This window comes from Mytilus californianus, unplaced genomic scaffold, assembly GCF_021869535.1.
Source record: "Mytilus californianus isolate M0D057914Y unplaced genomic scaffold, xbMytCali1.0.p SCAF_10, whole genome shotgun sequence".
Classification (NCBI taxonomy): Eukaryota; Metazoa; Mollusca; class Bivalvia; order Mytilida; family Mytilidae; genus Mytilus; species Mytilus californianus.
In genome coordinates this window covers 17,583,254-17,610,941 of record NW_026262582.1, presented here as the reverse complement: position 1 = coordinate 17,610,941, position 27,688 = coordinate 17,583,254, and the positions used below count along the sequence as shown (strand labels likewise).

The following is a 27,688-nucleotide window of genomic DNA, read 5'->3' as shown; positions in this document are numbered from 1 at the left end:
ACCACTTATAAGTTCTGACATCTATTTTGTAAAGCATGCAACTGTTTCTGAAGGATACATATTTACACAATCACAAGCAGATTGGCAGGAATTGTCGTGGGATTAATAATGTATTGCGTTTGTTCTACATGTAACTTGTCAACAGAAATTTCATAATTATCATGACGTTAGTGACAAACCATTGACACCGGATTGAAACTGTTTTGAAAACAATTGTATGGAGGATTTGTAGGTAGACAGGAAAATATAACAATTCACGAGATCTCACGATATTTTGCTCATACTTCGTTTAATTTAAATTCTACAAACAACTACTTTGCCTTGATGAGGTAAATAACATGTGTAAATGGAATAACAGGATTTACGATATAATCATTATAGTTTTTTATTTTTAAAATAATGCGAATACTTTGTTTATTTTTCTACGATTTTCTACTTTGTCGTGATGAGGTAAATGAAACGTATAAAAAGATATTTTATTATAATTGTTTATTGATAAAGTTATATCAGCGAATGATATCAACCATCTCATATCACCAATGACTATTATGTTTGGATGGAGTTTTACACTGCCCGGATTCTTTCTCGATAACACTCTTGACAGATAATTAATTATTTCTTTTTATGCTATCTGTTCATTGGAGTCAATTTTATACTGGTTTCAGGGTATTTCTTCGGATATAGGAATGTTGCAAATTATATTGCCCTCCAAGTTGAAACAGCTTAATAATAGGAGTGGGAAATGTTAAAACAAAAAATAACAAGAAAGGCGGGAAATTGAGTATTGACGAGAAAAAAATTATAATTACGAATCATTAATCAACAGAAATAAGAAAAATATTTCTGAATATAACACAGATATAAAATAAGAAATTAAATTGAAGAATAAAAAAAAAAGAGAAGGAAGATACTGAAGGGATAAACAAACACCATAAGTCGGATATAAACTAATAACGCCTTGGGAAAACATGACGAAAAGACGGACAAACAACATAAGTCGGATATAAACTAATAACACCTTGGGAAAACATGACGAAAAGACGGACAAACAACATAAGTCGGATATAAACTAATAACATCTTGGGAAAACATGACGAAAAGACGGACAAACAACATAAGTCGGATATAAACTAATAACGCCTTGGGAAACATGACGAAAAGTCAGACAAACAACATTCTATAAAACACGACAATAGAAAACTAAAGGATGAGAACACGATCCCCACCAAAAAATGGTGGTGCTTTTATGTACTTCGGAAGGTTAATGGCTATTGAAACGTGTTTTTTTTTGTAGCTTATTACGGAATATACCAGTATTTGATAATTAAAAAAATATAATATTGATAATTCAAAGCAAAAACATTCGGGGTAAACATTATTGTTTTGTTGTTGTTCATATAATGTATTCATTTACTAGCTGAAAAGTGTTTTGTTTTTCCCGAATTAGTTAATAGTGTACATTTATACTAAACGCATCATTTACTAGTTGAATAGTGTATTGTTTTTCCCAAATTAGTTAATATTATACATGTATACTATACAAATCATTTATATCTCACCTTTCTTATTTCAGATTCGATGTAAAATTCAAAATGAACAACTCAACAGTCAACGATAGTGCATCATTTTTAGTGAACAACATAACAGAAAATAATAACACAACAAACAATACTGGTACCCAGCCCACTTTGGCAAGGAACGAGTTTCTTGCTAAATTTGAATTAGCTGTGCTAGCTTTTATGTTCATAACAGCAGTAATTGGAAACGTGCTTGTGATTGTCGCCTTAAAATGTCACCGTAAAAAGCTGACGCGGATGCAGTGGTTTATAATTCATTTGTGTATTGCAGATTTGTCATTAGCATTTTTTAACCAATTACCACAATTTGCATGGGACTTGACGTATAGGTTTCAAGGAAATAATGTTCTATGCAAGTTTGTTAAATACGTCCAGTTAATCTCAATGTATTCATCATCTTACGTGCTAATAACCACTGCTTTAGATAGATACTTTTCCATCTGTTATCCAATAAACAGTCAGACATGGACTATTAAACGAGTTCATTTTATGGTGTCTGTGGCATGGCTTTTATCCTTCGCATTTTCGATTCCTCAGCTAATATTTTTTTCCTACGTGGAAGTTGCTCCCGGAAGTAATGAATATGACTGCTGGGAATCTCTAAGTAACGGACCTATGTCACATCTGCAGGCCTATATAACGTGGATATTTGTGTCGATTTACCTAGTTCCGTTTCTGGCACTAGTTTTTACTTATGGAAGAATATGCTATGTTGTTTGGAAGTCCATGGATAATAGATCTGGTTATGAACGTCAAATGCAGTCAAGAAATGGCAATTATGACACACATCGGACAACCAATGACAAATCAAAGATAATTCAACCACGTGTGCATACGAAAAAGGTATCTAAATCAAAGATCAAGACAATCAAAATGACCTTGATTGTCGTCACGTGTTATCTTCTTTGCTGGGGTCCATTTTTCATTGCCCAGATGTGGTCAGTGTATGATTTCAATGCACCTTTTACAGGTATGTATTTTTGACTTTATGTTATAGAAAATGTCATTGCCAATATTTTAAGTTTTTAGCAAATACAGTGAAATTTCCCAGTTAAACTCAGAAGAAAACTACAATTGTATATGCATGCTTGTGTAAATTTAAACATCGTATTTGGAGAGTTCAGTTTTTTGAGACAAAATGAATCGCATAAGAGTTGGACTTATAAGATCACCTGTATTCAGTTCTATGTATTATAACGAATGATATATAATCGCCATGACCAAATTGGACAAACAATGTACCATTGATTAGCTTGTCTCAAACATTTACAAAAACGGAATTGTGAAATAATATTTCACCGTTAGCAGTCAGTTTGGTTCAATTTTGTTAAGATACAATAAAAAAAAACATCGATGATGTATTATTAGCTTGCAAGTCAATTATTCAATTCATTTGAATCCATATTCATGTGAACTTCAATTTAACCCTTAACTAGGGATGGGATGTCAACATTGAAAAAAGTGAAAAGAAGGCAGCCGCTGGGAATGTCTTTTTCGTTGACTGATACTGCTCACGAAAAGCCATTCAAATACTGACAAAACGATGATTTATACATTTGATTTAATGTATGACATGAAATCAATCAGACATAAAAAAAATGGTTGTTATACGATTGCACGTGCTTGCATGTGCATTCATATTTATATTTATGGTTACATTAGGTCATATGATTTACGGAAATCTTCGGAGATCAACTCGATGGTTAATTAGATGTCGTCTTTTGTAAAATACATACGAAGTGTTGATGCATTATAACGAGTCCGTGATTTTTAAATTGTTTCTTAAGGACTTTTTATGATTTAAAATGACGCTTTAGTGTGTTAAAAATAAATTATGATATTTTTTGTCGAATCGGTGAAAACGAATTCGACAGCTAAAGCACCTTCAAATCATCAACTTTTTTAAGGGAAAATGTAGATTTTATAATTTAATAAACGAAACTAAAATGATAACTGCCGTGGTCTTGTTTGCTCTTTGGCGTTTAACATTCGGCTACCTGGTAAGGTACTGCCAACCTTGAACTATAAGGTTTTACTCCAAATCTGATAAAGATCTGCCAATACCTCTATTCCTTAGGTATGCAATGTTATTGTTTTTTGTTATATGTTCAGAACACAAAACGGCTGCTGGATCCAAATTATTGTCACATTAATCTATAATGTCTGTTTGGTTGCTCATCCATTTTTTTCAATATAGCGGAACTATAAACAATTATCATACAAGTAGGATGTTTAAATTAGCTAGCTATAAAACCAGTCTTAACCCAATATTTTTTTGGAAAATGCCTGTACCAAATCATGAATATGACAGTTGTTTTTCGCTCGTTCTGTTGGTTGATGACGTTTGGTTTTGTCAGTTTTTATCGATTTCCCCTTTTTGAACTTTCCTTTGAGTTCGGTCTTTTTTTATACTTTTTTTCGTGCTTGTGTTATATATAAAGAATTTCAATTATAAATAATCCACGTTATTGAATCCAAAATAATAAATACCGGAAAATTCAAAAGTCTCTTTATCTTTAATGAGGGTATGGATAGGGTGTACAAAATAGAGATTAATAGACCAAACAAAAAAGAATATAGAAATACGGATATGATATAAAGTTTAAAGAAACATGGGGTTCCCAAATATAAATAATAAAGAATAAACAACAGAAATAATGAATACAGACAAATGACCGAAAAAAATTAAGAATACAGAAATGAAGACATTACACCCTTTAAGACCCTCTTTTATTATAGTTTCGAATGGACAAATCAGCATTCGTGTAAAATGATAAATTGCGTAGATTTGTCGACTTATTTTGCCAATGTCTTGTCTCTTTTATTATTCGTGACAAAATCTAAGTTTCCAAACATAAAACCTCAATTAACACAGAAACATTAAACACCAATAATGTTTGTCGTTAATGTACATTACAACTTCTATGTCGTAAAAGCTGTCTCTTTCTAACTTATTAAGAAATATATGTCCAGATTCAAGTCTGATCTGTTATCAAAAGGAAAGTAAGATCACGATTGGTAAAGAAAAGGGACAGCGATAACAAAAGCAATACGGTTAAATATTTAAATTGTAGATAAAAGATATAAAAGTATCAACATAGACGGATCTTTTGGGATTTGATATTTATGTTAATTAATAAACATGACCAATGAACTCGTCGATGTTGTTAGTTCCAAAGAAGGTCAATTTTATCATGTGTTAAAAAAAGGGGCGAAAAATACCAAAGAGACTTTCAAACTCATATGTCGAAAATAAACTGACTACGCTATGGCCGAAAAAGAAAAGAACCGAAAAGAAAGACACTAGTATACAAAAAACATAGAAGACTGAGCAACACGAACCCCACCAAAATTATCTTAGGTGCTTCCGAATGGTAAGCAGATCCTTCTCCACATGTGGCACCCGTCGTGTTGCTCACGTAAGAACAAATCCGATAATAAGTCTCATTCGGTAGGCCAAATTCAAGGAAAAGAGGACGGGATTGTTTTAACGACAATTGGAACATATCCTTTGTCACCGGTGAACTTTCAATACTTGAACCTCCTGGTTTAATAGCTTTCCTGCGAGCAGCAACCCTCTATTAAGGAAATCATGATAGAAAATAATGAAATTGACCTTCTTTAGAACAACTATTGGAAAGGGTTACATGATCAAACTTTAAAAGAATAGATCTATTAGCAACATTATACTCCTGATCTTTAAAGAACTAGTTTGTAGTTACAATTAGGAGTGACTGCACATGGTCCAAAGTAGTGAGGGAACTTCGTTGATGAAAAGGAGGCTGAAGATAAAGAGGAAATAAAAACTAAAAATTCGAAGAGAGACTGACAAAATCATTGCAAAAAAGAAAAAAATATAAGTTCAGAAATGATAAGGAAAACAAACGGTACAACTCTCTAAGGCAAAGTTGGATTTGGCGATTAATTTGCATCCCTTTTAATTCATACAGCTACTAAGGTATTCAAGTATTTTGACAGCGTTTGCTTTTGAAATATTTGGGGTTCGAGCGTTACTGATGAAGGTTAATCCATAAATGTGCTTCGTTAAGGGCATACGAAACAGTTTTGATCCCACGGTGATTTTTTTACGAAAATTTGCATACAAGCTATTTTTCACTTAGTTAATTCAAATATGTAATAAAAAATATATCTTCATGTACTAAATTTAGAGACAAATGGGGCCGAAATTTTAGACATTTACTTAAAATTTCAGTTTCTTGGACATTTCTATCCTTTGGACAGACACACTTAACTTTTTTGTTTTAAAAGATAAACACATGCGAATTTTTGTAAAATGATTTGGAATATCTGCGTTACAAAATAATGCTCTTAATTTGTGTGACAATTTTTTGAAAATAATTCATTTTTATTATAATTTCATAATTTTAGTAAAAAACGGCATTTTTTGCTGCATATTTATCTAATTTAAATAAAAATTTATCGGTGACTTTTTCATAAAAATTGGTACAAATAATCTTCTTGTTGTCTGCTCTGTGGTTGGGTTGTTGTCTCTTTGACACATTCTCCATTTCCATTCTCAATTTTACAAATAATCTTCATACAGTATCAAGTCAAATGTCCTTTAAAAAAGAGGGGTCCATGTACTCGTTTTCAAGCTAATTATAAAAATCACTCAAAAAGTGCATTTTTTCCCGATATGTTGCCGTTTGACGTCGCTAAAAATAACATATTACGTTAGCAACGTCATTACCTCCCCTGTAACTGTATCGTATGCCCTTAAAGCGTTAGTTTCGTGTTCAGTAACTGACGTTATTTAAGTGTTTCATTTTTTTTACATCATCTATGCATCTTTAAGTTGACAAATTATTGTGTCTGATTGACATTTTTTCAAGCCTCCGTCTTTACTTTCTGTGTACATAACTTAATCCTTCCTACATAATTATATTAATTGTATCAAAGAACACAATTATCTAGACAGACATAAGGGAATTATTTCAATGCAATAGAATATTCACTCCATGCTCAACGTATTAAAGCCACGGTAGATTTTATGCCCAACAAACACACAAATGAAGTCAATTAAACGTCGCTGAAAATCAAACGCTTTGACGGAAAGATAACGGTATTAGAAGCAGTTTAACAAAAGTCTTCTCGAACATGCAATTTCAATCAATGAAACACATAAACGTTCTGATGTCTATTTTGTACTATATATGATAACTATCATTCTCTTAACCACCGTCAATGTCTTCACATAAATATCAATGATTTATCCATTTTAAAATCAAAACTGGTCCTGGAAGGGTTGATTATCAGTTCGGTGCAAATATGTGCATGAAGCAGTTGAGACTGAAAGATGAGATAAAAGTTAGAATATTCAGAGACGGACTGGGTCAAGGGAAAACTGTAACAGCATAAATCAACAACATATATGTACACACTATGGCTTTCGGTTATGAAAAAGTCTTGATTTTGCTATCGTAAAATTCCAGTTGTAAATAACACTTTTTAGAGTTTAGGCCAAACCTATCGACGATATAATAGCACTACCACGGTGATCAATCCGTATCAAATTAGGTACAAAAATAAATGTTTCATTAAATAAATTGCACTTTTGTGCGGAATTAACCAGGGTCAAACAGACGTAGGAAGGAACGACATGTTAAATTAGAATTTAAGCTACAGTTGTTTACCGATAGTAAAATCTCATAAATCCATTAAGAAGATATAAATCATGGTAAAAAACAAAAATCCACGTGAATCGTATTAAATCCAAATGGAACTAGACCAGGTGTATCGACAGTGCATGTTGTGCATGCATCATCGATCTTGCGAATCAATACTTAGCCAAAATGTCGCAATCGGTACTAGATACAATCGATTAATTTACAAATCAGACGACTATCTTAGTATCTAAGAATCTAAGATCGCGAAACATTTCACAAATAAGTTGAACGTTTGTTAATAGCCTTTCATATTTATGTGCATATAATGTTCATTTTGCTATGCAGATAACATTAATTTTCGTACTTGTCTATCTGGGTCTCTTAAAGTTAATTCAGACATAGTATAAAGAGTAGCTGAAATTACGATATAATTAAATCATGAGCATGCATGTTCAAATTAAAGACATCTCCCTTATCGTGAAGAGAGACAGCCAAAATCTTTCATATTGAATAAATGCATAGCATGTTAGCAATGACATTGTAATTGCCTACAACAGCTCTAGAAAAGTACATAGTTCCAGGTTAACGCGTAATATCTGTCGGAAAACCCAAGCTTATGATTGATCAATTCTGCTTATGTCTTTTAAATGATATCGGCCTGAATAGGATAAAATTAAGAATGAGGAAAAGACGGGGAGGCATTTCTGTTATAAATACATAAGACTATAAAAAGGGTGATGATTTGTCCAACATGGTAAAGAATAATAGAATGGAATAAAGTAAATGTTATGATAAATTTTGAACACCTACAATCTTACTGTTTACTGTGGAACCAAACACCTTGACTAAAATTAATTTGGCTCGTTTGATTTTCGTGAAACTTTTGACAAAATATTTACTTTGACCCTTTGACAAAAATATAATAATTGCAAAAAACTTGAGCCACACATTTTTATCGGAAAAATTTCATTGGATATATAGCAGTTTGACAAACACTAATTTTGATCATTGAGAAGCTTAATTTTTCCTTAACAATAGAACGTGATTAAAACGTTCAGCTGATTTTTACAGAGTTATCTCCCTGTAGTGTTCTGTACCACCTTAAGTTTTTAAAGGTGAACATACGACATTTATCGTAATCTGAGACGCACGTCTGGAACAAATTTAATAAGATTGTTATATTATAGTCACACAATTTTTCTAAGCTGTGGATATTTTATTATCATTTTTGCGGCTTCCCTCTTACATTGTTGATGCATATAACTCCCACGAGGAAGTTTGTCGAAAAAGATCTATTGCATTTGGTAAGATATTAAAAATTAATTGCTTTTTTGCAATTTGTTATAACAAAAAGTGAATTTATCATAAAACACTTTTATGCGTCTTTATTGAAAATCACTTTCAGTTTCTATTTTACGATCTTCTTTTTAGAGAGTTAATACGTTTCAATTAATTGATTTGGCTGATCTTAGTGTTGTTATGTGTTTATCAAACGCATACAAGATGAAGATTTCCGATAGGACGTAAAGTTGACAGATTAAATGGTACGACCGTTGTGATTGATATAACAACTTGCTCACTAAATGCGATTTTGATTGATCATGGAGAAGAATTTTCAAGGATGCTTGTATTTGAATATTATCACAGACGCATATTGTAGTTGTCTTGATAACAGATAATGGAATTGTAGTCATCATATTTGCAATTTTGGAACATATCTCTTTAAAAGTATTGTCAGAATGAAGAATTGCATCGCTAGCGATGAAGCTTGTAGTAAGTGTTTCTGAATGCCTAGAGATTTACACCATAATCACTATGATGGAAGCATTCAATATATTTTTAATAATAAGAGACACAATTTAGTGTCAATGACGCAGAAAAAGAACAAGACAATTGCACAAACAATTCATAATTTTTGGACTATCATTCATTGTTCTATTCCAGCAGACATTTGAAGTAGTATAAACATCAATTCGACGTCAGACCCTAACGTTGCACCTACGTTAGATTTTGGTTGGGTATGAAATTTTTAGACGTCAAAAACTGACGTCAACCCAACGTTTTGAAATACGTCCGTTCAACGTCTGTACAACGTAGTTACAACATCAGGTCAACCAGCAGGATGAACCCGAAAAATGATGTTTAACGTCTGTACAACATCTACTTGACGTCATAACAACCACCATTAAACATTTAAATATCCACAGATGTCTGTACAACGTCTTATCAACGTCATAATAACCACCATTAAACCTCTAAATATCCACAGATGTCTGTACAACGTCTTATTAACGTCATAATAACCACCATTAAACCTCTAAATATCCACAGATGTCTGTACAACGTCTTATCAACGTCATAATAACCACCATTAAACCTCTAAATATCCACAGATGTCTGTACCACGTCTAATCAACGTCATAAAAACCACCATTAAACCTCTTTTAATATCATCAGATGTCTACACAACATCTAATCAACGTCATAACAACCACCATTAAACCTCTTTTAATATCATCAGATGTCTACACAACCTCTAATCAACGTCATAACAACCACCATTAAACCTCTTTTAATATCATCAGATGTCTACACAACCTCTAATCAACGTCATAACAACCACCATTAAACCTCTAAATATCCACAATTTTTGATAAAGCAGGGATTATACATTGCAAACACAGAAAATAAATTTTTCAAATTATCTTGAAATATTTTTTTTACGTAAGCAACATTATTTTGAGAGAAACAACTTTATTATATTAAAATCTCAAAAGCTCAGAGACATGTTTAATTCTATGGATTCCAAAAATTACTCAAAATCACAAAAAACGGCAATAGAATTCCAAACTGTATTGACACTACTTAAAAAATATTCTAAAAAGTAAACAAATTACCTACCCACAATAACTTTGCACATTTCTGTCGATTCAAAATTTAAATTTTCCTCGATTCTCCTTCATATTGTACTTGACCATGAGTTCGTTGGACATTACTCTGTAATGATAAAAGAATGTCAGAAATGAAAGAAAAATATTTATTTGAAATGACAACAAATTTCAAAATTGAAAAAAGGATGTTCAGACAAAATTTATGAAATGGATCTGTATTTTTCATAAACTTTTGATGTATTTTTACTATTAGGGTTTCAGGATTATTACAATTTCAAATAGTAAAACCTCTCATCATTTAGTTGCAAATTCAGAATTAGCTGGTTTATGTGTCAATATAAAAACTATGCAACTTTTCGACAAAAAGAGTAAAAATAGCAAATTATGCCACTTACTATCTTGTTTAAGTATTTATAGAATATATGTTTCACAAAATAGTTAGGTACCACCACAGACATGTTAATCTTTTTACCCGTCATGTTTATTTCGGACACAGGTTTATTGGTATGACATCTCTTTAAAAAAGACACTTTGCAGTGCAACATTTCCAAAATGTCACAAATCCTTCTTTAAATCAAATCTCACAATAAGTTAATAGCATTTCATTTTTTTTATCTTGACAGTCACTCATCATGATATACAATAATGCACCACAAGCACCGAGATCTTGACAGTCACTCATCTTGAGAAACAATAATGCACCGCAAGCACCGATATCTTGACAGTCACTCATCTTGCGAAACAATAATGCACCGCAAGCACCGAGATCTTGACAGTCACTAATCTTGGGAAACAATAATGCACCGCAAGCACCGAGATGTTGACAGTCACTAATCTTGGGAAACAATAATGCATCACAAGCACCGAGATCTTGACAGTCAGTCATCTTAAGAAAAACAATAATGCACCACAAGCACCGACATCTTGACAAACACTCATTTTGTATAATAAAACACCCTTAAAACAACGTATCCTTCATTGCCAGATAGGATCCCTATATTTTTGTGTGTTTCGGCAGATAAAGCTTTGGATGGTCATCTTAAGATGCTTTTACTTATAATATAATTCAAAATAAATATTATTCATGTATAATTAATTATATTGATATATTTTATTTTATATTAAAATTCTCCATCAATAGATATTTTTGGCATGTTTGCTTTACGCATGAAGTAGTTCAATATTGAAACTTTGTTTACATTCTTCTTCAAACTGTAAAATTCCAGTCTTTTGTGATACTTTTTTTTAATTTAACGTATACATGTATACATATGGGTTATGTTTAGATATCAAAACTAATTCAATATTTTCTTTTTCCTTGATTTTTTTGTGCTGTAATAATTTAGTACGATCAATTGATAAAGCATCAGTATTAAATACATCATTTATTTTGACGTTATCATATAAACCACTTTGAAATTGGTTAGATTGTGTATTAATTTGCTATGGTCACACGTGTTTCTTATCTGCCTATTGCTTCATGGATAACATGTTTAATAAATCCTGGGAGTACATGCTGTGAGTGACAGCTAGAGTAGAAAAGAATTGTTTGTTTTAAATGTGTTTCAAGGTTAAGAATGTCATGTGTTGTAAATCTTTGACTTTTAATTACATCAACATATAAGAACGAAATTTTATCGTTTTTGATTACACAGGACTCAGATACACTCATCAATAAATAATTACTTGCCAGACGAATAAATTCTTTAATTTCATCCGACGTTCTATGATATATTATGAATCCATCCTCTCTGTATCTGCAATGATAGAATTTTGGAGAAGACGTTACTAAGTCAAAGTCAAAGTCAAAGATTTTATTGATATACAATCCAAAATCTGGATTGTCATCAACACACAAACAAAGAACAAACATTAATCATTACAATCAATTATATATCAATACATAACATACAGAAAATAAAGAGATATATATAAAATCTTGTACTTTTTCGATTCCCCCTCCCCTTCTATCTATTTGACTGAGGAGGTACAGTTTTATATACTAGTAATACAATTTATATAATGTATAACATAAAATAACTTAAGTTAGTGAACGCCTGAACTTGTACATCTCATTAATACCTTTTTATGCAACATTTACTGACATCATAATGATTACTTCGAAATATGAAATAGAATTTTTCAATGTCTGAAAGATTATTGAAAGGTGGTAGAATACAGTGGAGTTCACTTCTAACCCCCAGTTTTTGGTGGGGTTCGTGTTGCTTAGTCTTTGGTTTTCTATGTTGTGTCATCTGTACTATTATTTGTCTGTTTGTCTTTTTATTTTTGGCCATGACGTTGTCAGTTTGTTTTCGATCTATGAGTTTGACTGTCCCTCTGGTATCTTTCGTCCCTCTTCTCTCATTAGAACTGTTAGAATAATCTATCATAGAACTGTTCTAAACTGTCCTAGAACAGTTCTACCTAGAACAGTTCTACTCTAGAACTGTTCTAAGTAGAACTGTCAGAATCAGTTCCAGGTAGAACTGACCAAATCAGTTCTAGGTAGAACTGTCAGGATCAGTTCTAGGGTAGAACTGTCTAAAACTACTCTAGGTAGAACTGTTCAAATCAGTTCTAAAATAGGGATGAAAGATACCAGAGGGACAGTCAAACTCATAGATCGAAAACAAACTGACAACGCCATGGCCAAAAATAAAAAGACAAACAGACAAATAATAGTACAGATGACACAACATAGAAAACTAAAGACTAAGCAACACGAACCCCACCAAAAACTGGGGGTGATCTCAGGTGCTCCGGAAGGGTAAGCAGATCCTGCTCCACATGTGGCACCCGTCGTGTTGCTTATGTTATTACAAATCCGGTAAATAGTCTAATTCGGTAAGTCACATTCGTGAAAAGGGAAGGGTATTGTAGTTACGACATAAGGAACATATCCGATATCATCTGTGAAACGGTTATTCCATAACTGTCAACCAAATCGTGATGGCGTCCGTAAAACTTACGAAGAACTGTCAGCAGAACTGACTAAATCAGTTCTAACCGTAGAACTGTCAGCAGAACTGTCTAAAACTGTTCTAGACGTAGAACTGACCAAACCTGTCAGGATTGTAGAACAGTTCTAAATGACGTCACTGCAGTTAGGACATCTCACTCGTCACCATTCAGTGTTATTATTATTGTTGATAAAGCCACACGCAAAATGCCTCCTGTCAAAGTTAACAGAATTTCAATGTATTTGATGCAGCGAATAGTTAATCTTCGCCAAAGTGGAAAATCGTATGTGAAGATTTCCAGTATTTTATTCGACACAGAGGGAGTTGTGATATAAGTCTTTAAATCTTATCAACATTTTCCGTAATGAAGTTTTTAAATCGTCGTTTTTCGTAAACAGTGATGAAGGTGGTGTTAAACTATTGTTTTTCGTGAACAGTTTTGTTGTATTTCCTGTGAACTGTGATCAGTTAATTTAACATTTCGTAAACTCTGATGAAACACCCCTCTTCCCTACATTACCCCCCTCACAGATTGGGTGGGATGGAGCTGAGATTACTATAACACATAGTATATTATTGTTATAGTAATCTCAGACCTGATATAATAACTAACTCTACACAAGAAAGGGTTAAAAAATAAAATAATTATGAAGAATGTAAACAAACTGTGACCCCGATCAAAACGGTAACAAACTTATTGTCAAAAAGCATGTTCCATCCTAAAAAAACGTGTCACCCCTTTCCCGTCAGAATATCGCCAGTCGTTCATTATAAACTCTAAATAATGAAGTTTGGTATTTTCTTTACCTGTAAGTACAAATATTTCATAAAATTATTTGTTTTGCCACTCTCCTCCATCGACATCCATCGTAACAAAATTTCCGCTATAAAAGCGACCGAGGAAACAGTTATGGACATTTGCCGTAACGAGAAATGTTAAAACAGTGCTTTGATGAGAATTTTTTGATATATATTATATTCTTTTTACTTATCTTTATTTAAGACAAAGAGTTCTTAAAACTGTTCTATGGATAGAACTGACTAAATCAATTCTAGCCGTAACCGTAGAACTCACCAAATCAGTTCTAATCGTAGAACTGTTCTAGTCGTAGAACTGTTCTAGCCGTAGAACTGTTCTAGTCGTAGAACTGACCAAAGATTTGATCAGTTCTAGGTAGAACTGTCCAAAACTGTTCTAGGGTAGAACTGTCATGATCAGTTCTAGGTAGAACTGACCAAATCAGTTCTAGGTTAGAACTGTTCTAGCTAGAACTGTCTTAAAGGTGTCAGGATGACAGTTCTATAGCTGTCCTAGAACAGTTCTCCTGACAGATTTTGACAGATTTGATGAAAGGTTAGAAGTGATCTTCACTGTATCTGAAATATTCTGAAAAAATTTATTCCTCAAATCATTGAGTTTGGTACATTTTATTGTAAAGTGTAATTCATCTTCAACTTCAAATTTACATAGGGGGCATAATCTGTTTTCTAAATCAATCTTTTTATGTCTGCCTTTTTCAATCATAAGGATACTATTACTTATCCTTATTCTTACAAAGTTTGAAATATCAGCTCTGATTTTAAAAAGTTCTCCATACCAAACTTCTTTTTCAAATCCTTGTAGGTTCTTAATTTGTTTCCTCTTTTATCAATAACACTTTTTGAAATGGAATGGTCCCAAAAATTTATGAAATCATTTTTCAGTTTTTTGTATATAGCAAAAGTTAAACGATTTTTACTAAATGAATTTTGATTTTCCAAGACATGTTTAAATCCAACTTTTTCAAATAACAATTTAATTTTTGTTCTATACCAGCCTGAGTTATTATTAACACTAGATGAATAAATCTTATTTATTAAACTATCTGGATTTGAATTGACTACATGATGCCAGTAACCTACTCAAAGTTTGAAAGCATCAACAGAACATGGGATCATACCTAATTCTCCCAAACTGCCAAATTTGATGCAGTTTTGTTAACTCCTAAGATGTATTTAGCAAATTTAATTTGTACTTTTACAGGTTGATATAAAAAATATCATGACTCCATGGAAGCATTATTTTTCAACAAAGTATCTAGACATAAAATTTCACTACAGTAAAGAAGTATAGGTTTTACACATGAGTCAAATAATTTAAGATTTGGTGCTTTCCTTGCTTTTTTACATAGATATTCATTTGCTTTGGTGAAGTTACCTGAATGTTTAAATAATACTCCAAGATATTTATATTCTTGTGTAATTTCTAGTGCATATTCCTTGTACTTAAAATTGTCTTTTTTAATTACTCTTCCAGATTTATTGAATATAATAACCTTTGATTTGTCTATATTTACTGATAAATTCTATGCATGTGTCACAATAATTTGATAACTTACTTAAACAATTTTGTAGACCTTTTGCAGATTCCGATATCATAACAGTATCATTTGCATACATAAGACAAGATGAATTTACATTGTTTATTATTGTGGGGTCACATGAGTTGTCAAATATTTTGACATTATCATTTACATATAATGAAAAAAGTGTTGGACTTAAAATAAATCCTTGTTTTACTCCTACTTTTGATGAAAACGACGTTGTTTTACCTTCTGAAAATTTAATTGAGTAATTAACTTCATCATACATATTTTTCAAAATATTGAAAAAAAACCTGATAGGTTATAACAGGACAATTTATATAATAATGCTTCTCTGTTAACTGTATCAAACACCTTCTTAATATCAATAAAACAAACATACAATGATTTACATAACTTGAAAGCCTTATCAATAAGACATTTTAAAAAGTTAAATTTATCACTAGTTCTACAGAATTTCTTAAATCCAATTTGTTCACTGCAAACAACATTATTTTTCTCTAGAAAAATCATCCAACCTGTTTGACAATATTTTAGTAAAAAAATTTCCAAAACAACTAGATACTGCAATTCCTCTATAATTAGAGAGGTCATTGAATCAACCTCCTTTGAAGATTGGTTTTATAAAATTTTCTCTCCATAAATCAGGATAAATTTCACATTTAAATATAGCATTGAAAAAACAAACACACACCTTTGCATTAATATTACAAGTAATTTTAAACATTTCATTTAATATACCATCAGGCCCACTGGCCTTTCCGAACTTCAGCTTCTTTGCTGCCTTCTGTACCTCCTCAGTCGTGACCTCTGAATTTAAAATTTGAATATTTTGATTTTTATAAGAAGACATGTGGATATCTTCATTTTCATATCTATTTATATGATCTATATTCATTAATTGATTAAAATAACTCAACCATTCTTTTTGGGATATATTACAACTGGGGTCATTACTTCATTTTCCTTTTAACTGGCTTACTGACTTCCAAAATTCTGATGGATTTTTGTCCTCATATTCTAAAATATTTTCAAATAATTTATTTTTAAATAGTCTATGTTTCTTTCTGGTTAATTTGTTGAATTCCTAAGTTGAAAAACCTGTGTCCAATCCTTTTGTCCATTTTGAACATTCAAATATGTTTAAACTAATGATAGAATACTTTGCCATACGCTTATGCTTTTTACTAAATCATTGTTCATAATTTTTTTAACATAAGGTCCTTCACCCAATTTTCAATTTACAAGTCAAATATATCTTAAGGTCAACCTAGTTGTTCGCCGAGGCTTCCAAAAATTGTATCTTATCTGCAGGAATATGACAACTACGTCCATGCTTATAAATTATATCTGATCCGAGATCTGATCTGCACAAATCACTATTCTCATACTTGCAAGGAAAGCGAATAATTACAGCTTCAATACTAATTACAGCTTCAATACTATTTACACTTAATTATCATATATATATATTATTAAAGCAAACAATAAATGAAAATCATACTTACTTTGCACTTCTTAGAGCAACTGTGAACTAAGTTTGTATATCAAACGTCGTAGAAATTGTTATTGTTATCAAATTGGCGCACATAAATTCGAAATGTCGGCCTCATACGCAAGCCGCAATTGAAATAAAATCTGTTTCGTGCAATTGAAATACTTTACCGCTAAAATTTAAAACAAATTAATTCATTTACTTTTATCTTGTCAATTTGAGGATTTATATATATTATCAACAGTAATCATTGAATTTATTCAAAAACATCAGTAAACCAATATAAATAAAAAGATGCGTGCCTGCTGGGTAAATATATTAATTAAGACGTCCGACCGACATTTGAAATCCGACGTTGTGTTGACGTTGTATAAGGTTGCGACCAAAAAACAAGGTGATATAGACGTCATTCTATAACGTCCGACAAATGTTTGCAGTCGACGTTGAACCGACGTTGAATTTAGGTCGCCGACGTTGCGACCTATTTTCAACCAAATATCCACGTCTATACAACATCGGGTGCCTTCTGGGATGATGGACGGGCTTTTAAATTGACACAATTCTTAGTTGTAAAGAAAGCCAAACAAATAGTTGATCACAAAACGCCTTACAGAAAGTGCTTAATAATGACCTTAACAAATACGGTGACACTAGACAGATCCGGAAGCACGATACACTATTGTTCTTTTAATACAATCGATTACTAAAAAGTAACCAAAATATCTTATAAATTGAATTGTATACAAAGATACAAGATAAAAAAAAACAACGAAAAACAATTACTATTTCATTTTTTCCCTTTCTTTCAAAAGTGCAAAACTGTAAAATAAAATCGATTTCGGATATATTTATTGCAGTGTTACTAATGAAGCTACAAAAATGCTTTTTTTTTCTTTTGGGGCCTTTAAAGCCGGCTGTACGATATAGGTTTTTCTCATTGTTGAAGGTCGTACGGTTGCCTATAAATACTAACATCCACTTCATTTTAACTTTGGTGGAAAGTTGTCTCATTGGCAATCATACCACATCTCCTTATTTTTATTTTTATACCGAAAAAAATGGTGGCATTGTCTGTAAAATGTTATTTCTATCCTACATATAATTCAAAATTTGTCAGTTGTTTGATGTTTTATGGTGTTAAATTTGGTATGCCCTTTTAAATTAATAAGTATTTTGATTCATTTCAAAATAACAGAAAAAGTAAACTAATGTCGCCTTTATGTATCTATTAAATTGGTATATTTAACTTTGATTTATTCAGAATGTTGATCTAACGTCAACGGTTCACGATAGTTGTTTCATATCTTCGCTTCCCATTTTTGAAAATTCCAAGAATGTCGAATAAAAATAATGTACTTTATGCATATTTATCAGATGCTTTTAATGGCACACATAGATTCATTTATAAAAAAAGGTGCAAAAAATACAGACACTGTGGGAAATATTTCAAAATCCATTAATATTTTTCCCCTCTTACACATGTACGATAACTTTAACGATAATGTAAATGTTAAAGCATGTATAAGTACAAATTAAATTCCCGTGAGAAGAATTAAACTCATACAACTTAAATGTTTCGCCACTTAGTATTACGTAAACAATCTAGATTAAACTCTATTGATGTTTGTAAAATGTTATAAACAAAATATGAAGAAGTGGTATGATTGCCAATAAGACAACTCTCCACCAGAGACCAAATGACGTAGAAGTAGGCCACTTTATGTCACCGTGCGGCCTTTATCAATGAGCAAAACAGATACCTCATAGCAAGGTCTAACGGCCTGATTAATGTACAAATCAATAAACGAAAAACAAATATGATATACAGCAACAAACGACAACCACTGAATTGCTCTTGAATTGGGACAGGCATGTACAGAATGTGGCGGGGTTAAACATGTAAGCGGGTGTCCAACCTACCCCTTTTTATATTTACAGTGAAAGATTTTAAGCAACACTGACAATAATTTTATTTTTCAGATGAGCAAACGCTGCATCAAATTTCAATTGTACTAAGTATTTGTTTATGTATTACTTATGCATGTCTTGGACATATGTCCGTGCTGGTGGTGGACTGAATGTCCTTGGCAATACAATGACCGTGATTTGCAGCGCATTTGTATTGCAATGATAATATTGTGATATCGATATTGCAAAAGATTTCAGTTTTCTAACAGATGAAAAAATTTGACGAATTCTAAGGTTTATCTCTCAAATGATCTGGTATTAATAATCTCGTTTGAAATTTGTGTTGGGGATGTTGTGTTTTTTTTTTAAGTTGAATACATTTAGATTTTATGTAAGAAATCTGGTTAAAGTATTGATAATGTGAGAGTTGTCAGATATCTCTGTCAAATATTCGGCTTTGAGCGTTCATGATGAAGGTAAATCCAGAAAAGCGCATGACATTTACAAAGTGTTGTTTTTATGTTTTGTATGTTTCCACGTGTAGTTATTTCATTTTAATGTGTATATCATATGTAAATTAAAGCTGTCTAGCTTTCCATCTTTAGAATAAAAGATAGGAACATCTCCGTTATTTGAACCAATATCAACCAAAAGCAGAGCGAATAATATACATTTTACCAAAACATCATCGAGTGCGATACTCCACTCGAGAACGTTAAACATTTTAAATTTAAAACGGCAGGCCTTCTGAGCGTTTTAAATAATTAGATTTTAACCGTTACGAGAGAAAAATTGGTTGTTGAATCTTTTTCAATAATGAATTTTAGACAATATTTAAACAAACTTTATCATTTCTTTTCGAACGGTTTTCAAAACAATGTGTTTTTATTTTCAGGCATGATTTCTTTTTTTCTTAACGACACAAAAGCAAATTCAAAGGAAAGCAAGAACATATTACCTCATAATTGAATTTTGGCCAATGAAAAACCTTAGATCAAACGAACCATACATTTGTTATAAAACATGCAATCTACTGCTATGACATCAGCCTATTCATTTACCGCGATTTTACCCTTTATAGAATGAACGCTTATTTAATCTGTCACTAAAATAAAGTCATTAAATTATATTCAATTGCTCCCTTGGTGTACTTGATTTTATGAAGTTTGAAGTGGTTATTTTATTGATTTCTTTTCACAACTAGAACTATTAGAATTTCGGCTTTTGCAAATGTAAATTTGCCGTGACTGGGGTTCGAACTCCTTTCTTGAAGTAAAACTATCAATCAGATGATATTCAAATGTCGATTTTACATCTATCAAAATGATACGGTACAGAAAACGACGTTTGTGGCACTCTCAAATTAAGTGGGAGGTTTATCAAGGTGTAAAACCAGGTTTAAAAGAGGGACGAAAGATACCAGAGGGACAGTCAAACTCATAGATCGAAAACAAACTGACAACGTCATGGCCAAAAATAAAAAGACAAACAGACAAATAATAGACCAGATGACACAACATAGAAAACTAAAGACTAAGCAACACGAACCCCACCAAAAACTGGGGGTGATCTCAGGTGCTCCGGAAGGGTAAGCAGATCCTGCTCCACATGTGGCACCCGTCGTGTTGCTTATGTTATTACAAATCCGGTAAATAGTCTAATTCGGTAAGTCACATTCGTGAAAAGGGAAGGGAAGGGAAGGAAAAGTTTAACCCACCATGTTCTTCGGAAAATCCATGTACTGAGTCAGGAATATCTAAGTTGTTTTCCATTCGTTCTTTGGTTGATATATTATAATGTTTAATTTTGTCAGGTTTTATGGACTTTTTTTTATTTACCTTGGAGTTCGGTATTTAAGCTTTTTGATATAGGGTGGGTTGGTAGGCGCAAGGTTAGGATGAGTTGAGGCGTTAACGTTGTGATTAACACATGTAGACATAGTTCGAATCTCTTGTTACAGTTTTTCCCTTTTTTCTATTTTTGTAATATCATTGATAGTTTAGCAATAAGATCAGATCATTATTTGTTTTAATTTGATTGCTATCGACCATTTAATGTAATTCCTATGAAAAATTAAAACATTGCTAGTTTGATGTTTATTCCAATTTCATCTGTTTCACTGCATATTCGTAAAATATAAAAAGTGTAAATCGAAAAATGGATTTAATAAACTATTTTTCTTTCATTAATAATATGTTTTACTAGAAAATTAGATCGATTATGCTTTATTGACTTGTCAGTAAAGGACACATATACGTAGCATATTCCTACTTCCGTAACATGTGTTAGTTCATACGATTTTGTATTAATTTTCATTAACTTTTAAAATCATTAACTTTTATAGATCTAATTGAATAGTAGTGTATGAAAATTAAAAAAAGTCCACACATAATAGGGTCTAAATGAACTGTAATTGTTAAAAGTCGTCACAGCAAAACTCTTAAGTACGAGACACGTTGATAACTGTTAGTACTATGAGTTCTGCTTCATAGGAGTACAAAAACAAGTTGGCATATCGTGGCGCACAATCAATGCATTAGGTAATTAAGTTCACATATCTAAGTGGTAAGCAATCATTCTTCATAAATTTTATTGATTAAGAACATATTTAGAAATAACGTAGTGATATTTGTTGACATTTATTTAGTCTCATCGTTTGTCCTATCATGCCCATTAAAAGCAAAAAAGCGTAAAACCGATATGAGACTGATCAGCCTTTTTAAGGATTGAAAAACTATAGAATTAAAGACCTAGCGTATAAAACTATACAATGATTGAGAAGGATAAAACTGTCTGTATGGTTCTAACTGACAGCTGTAAAAGTCAGTTAAGGTTGTTAAATGTATTGAAATTTATAGATAGTGATGATCATGTAGGTTTATTTTAAGGCTGAGGTTCCTTGCGTGGTAGCTAATTTGGAATAACAGACAAAAGATTCGCTTTGTATCCAATAAAACTTAATTTGTGTATATTTCACTTTTGCGTTGTAACTGTTGATTCCTTAACATAACGTATGAAAAATAACATTACAGTTGTTTTAAGCATTTGTTTAGAACAAACCAATCGCGATGGTTTATTGAAGCTATGATTAGAGTAAATGATTAAATATGTATGTAACTGTTTTACAGATGAGGTTATAATGGCGCAATTATTGATAATGCATTTTACATAGGGTACCAGTTGTGTTCCGTATTTTATTTCTCGAAGACTACACAAACTAGGAAAAAAACAGGTTGCAGTTCCTGTTACAAGAATTGCCAGTGTTGCATAACAATAAAAATATATATATATATATGGTCATGCGGCAACAATTGGCTAAAAATGCAGTTGAAAAACATCTTCTATTTTATTCGCTTAATAAAAAAGACCGATTTTTAATGCCTTCGACGTGCAGAAATGGAATATATTTTCTATACTTTATAAAATGTGAATTTGATTTTCTGGATTTTTTAAAATCTAATTTGATAAGCTTTCGATTAAAAGTAATTTTAATCCTGTTTCATCCAATCAAAAGCCGATCAAGATTCTATTCTGAGTACCATCTTGGGGTAAAATGTAAACAAATAATTGTGCTCTTATAACCTTGATGCAGTGCAGTTAATATTCTACTTTGTCAAAATTATCTCCCCATTACGCCACCTTAATTATTTAATCGTGATAATGGAAGCCATTGTAGAAATGACTCGCTGTCAATTTAGCTCTTAAAAAACGGATTAATTTATCCACATAGCATCATTACGATCCTTACATGACAGTTATATTTTGAAAGACAAATGTATCTACTAGCAATGAAGCCGTATCTTAGTGTACAAAGTAAAATATCAAGGTTAAAAATATAAACAGTATACGCAGGGGATTAAAAGTTCATTACTCAATTAAAAGTAAAATATTAACGCTTCGTTTGATAATTTAAAATTCAACACCCAAAATATTGCGAGTTATTTTTCAATGAAAGATAACCCAAGGAAAGCATACAGCTGATTATTCCAAATTGGATCCTTTATGAATATCGGCTTAATGTTGGTACATAAAGAGATACCTCCGGTTTTGGTTGGGTTCGTGTAGCTTAGTCTTTAGGTTTTTATGCTATGTTTTGTAAACTGTTATTAATCTTTTAGTCTTTTTTGCCATGGCGTTGTCACTTTGTCATCGACATAAGAGTTTGAATATCCGCTTGGTATGTTCCGCCGCCTCTCATTTTATTCCAGTTTGTCTGCTAGAATTCATTCCAAAACACAATTGCGTTGTGCGCATTGCAATCAGCATTGACCGATTATATTTATTGCTTAGTTGTTATTCCTTTTTATTCGTTAACAATCTGAATATATATGATCATTAGTTACTTTGAAATCATGCATTAAATAACTTATTTTGTTAAATTCTCCTTTTTCGTTCTGTTTGAACCTAAGCTCATAGATAAACTCTGTCTGCATAATTTCGATTTTTTAAATACCCAAATGTTAAGTATGTTAACTAAGTGTTTTGCCTCTCATCTACATAGTCATTCAACGCAAAATGTTTCCACCAAGATAACGACCCTCCAAATCCTTCTTTTTGTTGTGAATGTAATTATGTACGTTGTATTTCTATAGGATACTCAATAATATTATTATAAACCACTGTTCGTCGATCAGATATATCACAAGCATTACAAAGTGTTGCTATTAAAGAGAACATAATGAGCATCTAAAATGGTTGCGTATTTATTAAGCAGCATGATATTCTATGAAGCAATCAGAAGTTTAATACAGTACTTGTGAAACTCGACTGGAAGTCTCCACTTCATATCAATAAAACAGTTACTTTAATCTTGTATTGTTTTTATGTCTTGTTATGTAACAAGCATTTTACGCCAATCAATCTCTTTACATGCACGTCCATCCCATAGATATCCATCGAACAGGTTCGATAAAATGTTTCTAATTCTCTGGAAATTTCCTTAGTTTTTGATATATACTTTGAATATGTTATTTTTTTTTCTCATTGAAATGTTTAACTTGGGTCATAGGAATTGTTTTTATTTGTTATTATGTTATAAGTATTTGACTTTTAAAATTCTTATTATATGAGCGCTCATCTTATAAATATCGATAAAACATGTTCGATTAAATGCTGCTTGTTTTCTGGATATTTACTTACCATTTGCTATGCAAACATATTCTTTGACGATAATTTTACATCCTCTTTGGTTGAACCGTTAAACAGGAGTTGTTCTCCTAGTTCTTAGAAGATATCTTGAAACACCTGTTTGAAGAAATGTTTCATTTTATATATTGTGTACCGAATTCTATTGTAATTCAAAAGTAAGTTGGAAAATATGCTGTAACATTGCAGTTACAATCTTTTGTTTGTCAAAGTGTTTGGAATCACAAAATTCTGAAATGAAAAGTTGAGACATTACACATTTAAGGACACCTGTCCTAAATATATATCATAACAAAATTTTTATAGAGTTTAAAAAAAGAAGTAAATAAAGTTTACAGAAGAAACAATTTATATGCAATTAACGTGATGGAATTTCAATGATTCAAATAATGAAGAAGAAAAAAACATAACATAAAAGTAAAATATTATATACTTCAGCTACTAAAAGAGGAGGTTTATAATAAGGAACAGACAAATACAAATGTCGTGTGGTTAAACACGACTTTTCTTAAACAATTGATTTATAAAATCTACATACAAGAACATCCATTTTTGTACAATACAAAACTAATACAGGAAAATCATTTAATTTTTCATGTGACTAATTTACAATTACTTTCAAAATGTCGTATGTTTTATCGTTACAGGAGCCGCTATGGCCATTATACTGTTACTAACAGGATTAAATAGCTGTGCCAACCCGTTCATATTTCTGGCATTCAGTGGTAGATTATGTAAATCACCAACAACAGCTGCCCGTACATCAACTTGTCCAACATCTCACACAGAACTCAATTCTGAGACTCGGCTCCGCTCAACAAATCATTCTCCGGATGAACATACTGACAAATATAAATTTGTGACGCCGCCTGCTAAGGATTCTTATCTTTGAGTGCCACTTGGTTCAGAACAAAGAAAATATTCAATCAGGGATCATTAACAAATTCTAAATATGTTGTTATCATCACTGTACATTATATATGTACACTGACTATTGTACTGTTCGCAATACTTTACACACCAATTTCGTTCGACAAAAATGGAGGGTCTGGATTGGGTTTACAGAATGAAGGTTAATGGACAAAATGTGCTGAAAAAAAGGGCCACACAAATAGAGCATAATTGGGTGCTAAAATATAAAGAATAGAGACTAATGGTCCAACAAAAAAAAAATAGAAAAATAGTCTATAAATTAACGAATGAGAAATGAAATGATTCCCTCTTACTTCACTACGATTGCTTAATGAAGTTCGCACAATATTCATCCGGTAGGGCAGTAAGTAAATAAGTACAGGAAAACGTTTAGTGTTTGTCATTGGTGGACAAATTCAATATTGGAGTATTGAATGTGTAATATGCTTTGTTGTCGTCTATTGTTATCATCTGTAGATTTTATTGTGTATAATGTTTCTACATTCTTAATAAGAAGCAACTAGGTAGAACACAATTAAAACGTACAGGAAGAAAATTAATGGCATTTTAGAAAATGCAGAAATATTCATATCAAGAAGTCTGTTGGCATTTAACATCAGTAAAAATAATACACTTACGAAAAAACAATGTGCGGTAAAGCACCATAAAAACTCTCATATAAAAACTCATCAAAGATAAAAGATTTAGAATTTGCCAGACGCGCATTTCGTCTACATAAGGCTCCTCCTTGGCGCTGGAATTAAAACCATTGGAAGGCCAAATCGTAAACGAGGTTGAAAAGCATTAAGAAACCGAAAATTCTGGAAAAGTGGTGCCAAATGCTGCGAAGACAATTCATGCCTTGGGATAAAAATTAACCTAAGTGTTTCGAATGATTCAACATTTGATATACAATAATTTTGAAAACTAGTATAAGCACTCTAGTAAAATATCGATGATATTCATGAAACTTTTAATAATTTTTAAGCTGCTTATTTCTAGGGGTAATTAACAACTGATTTCTTTAAATGTAAACAAAGGCAACAGTAGTATACCGCTGTTCAATAGTAATAAATCGATCAAGCGAAAACAAATCCGGGTTACAAACTAAAATCGAGGGAAAAACGTCAACTTTAAGAGGAAAACAGCTTGAGTCTCATTCTTTGTTCTCTCAAGAAAAAATATATCCTAAAAATATCTAAATCTAATTTGAGATAAAAAAAAAAAAAACTTCATTCATTTGTAGATCAAATGATTGTTTATATTGAACAATATATCAAGGAGCAGAGATTATAATTTTGAATTTATTATTTCATTTCATGACACATCCTTCAAATAAAATATATTAATAAGAAACTTCAAGGTAAATTGTTTCTAAAAGAAAAAAGCTGGAAATCCTGGCTTGATATTCCTGAGGAGAGAGACATGCTTATTGGGTTCATGTATTGATTATTTGCATACGCTTTGTCGATCAAAAGTGTAATTATTGCTTGTCGTACCCTCTGCATAAATGATACTTTACTTATGTATCCCTCTTGATTATATTATCCGGGTTTGACTTTACTCTTGGTCCTTTTTTGTTTAATCAGATCGTCATTTTGTATTAGAATTTGAAATTTCAAATAGTTTGGCTTCGACCATCGTTGAAAAGAAATAAATTGTCGAAATGCGCATCTGTTTCGTTAAGACGAGTACCGTAAATTTTATGACTGATTTTATATAAATCATGCAACAAGACTAGGACAAATGTTTAATTTCAGGATGAGAGGACAATCGCTATACAAAAATGTAATGCAAATTCAGATATTTCATAAGCACAAGACAATGTGAAAATGGAACCGAGGATTTTGATATTGTAGAATCATGAATCACTTGGGAGGACATTGATTATTCTTGAATTTTTTTCGTTTTGAAGATGCTGCCACTTTGAAATGATTCCATTCAATTGTATCTTCAATTTTGAAAATAATCCTAATTTATAATACATTTTTTTGACATGCTAATATGTCTATATTTACACTCTGTTCGCCGTCCTCTGATTCATTGTCGATTTTACCTCAAGTAACACGATAGAATTTGCTGATATTTGAGGAAACCTTATTTCTTTATGGCAAATACTTTTTATAAGAATATAAGTCTTTAATCATCGATATAGTTCAATTGGGAGAACAGATACTGGGAATTCTAAACATGTATATATACCCTCGGGGACTAAAAATTGACCTTAAATGAGAGGGTAGCTTTGATTTTATGTTCATAATGCATAGATATTACAACAACAGGACATCAAGGAGATTGCATGTGTTTTGTGTGCACAATTACACATCAGTAACCCACAAAACAATAATTCAGTAGAACATTACAAAACAAAAACAAAAAACAAAAAAAAAACTAGATAAGATAGGTGTTTGATAGGTGTAATATTAATTAGATTTTAAATAGATAGTATATCTATACCCTATATAGACTTTGTATATTTGCTGTGTTGAATTGTTTTAATGTGATCTTATTAGCAAGAAGCATTCATATAATGTACTGTTGTTTGTCTCATTGAGTTTAATAATACTTTACTACGATTCGATAGTAAAATCAAAACATATTATTCATTGAATATCAACCAATCGCGCGAGAGAGAAATTGTATCATGATAAAAGGGAAATGCGGTATATATATTTCAATAATACAGCAACTCCAACCGCACAAAAAGATATATATTTCAATGATACAGCAACTCCAACCGCACAAAAAGCTAATTAACATTGAATTTTTATTGTCTGTGTTTGCAAAAGCATCTTCTACATTTTATT

At 31.6% G+C, this 27,688-nt stretch overlaps 1 protein-coding gene across 1 annotated transcript; it reads left to right on the top strand.

Moving 5' to 3' along the window:
- Positions 1–27,414, top strand: LOC127717714 (cephalotocin receptor 1-like). Its single transcript, XM_052223481.1, has 3 exons — positions 1–329; positions 1,574–2,547; positions 24,617–27,414. The coding sequence occupies exons 1-3, from the start codon at positions 325–327 to the stop codon at positions 24,859–24,861; spliced, it is 1,224 nt and encodes a 407-aa protein (XP_052079441.1). The 5' UTR covers positions 1–324; the 3' UTR covers positions 24,862–27,414.
- Positions 27,415–27,688: the final 274 nt, after the last annotated feature.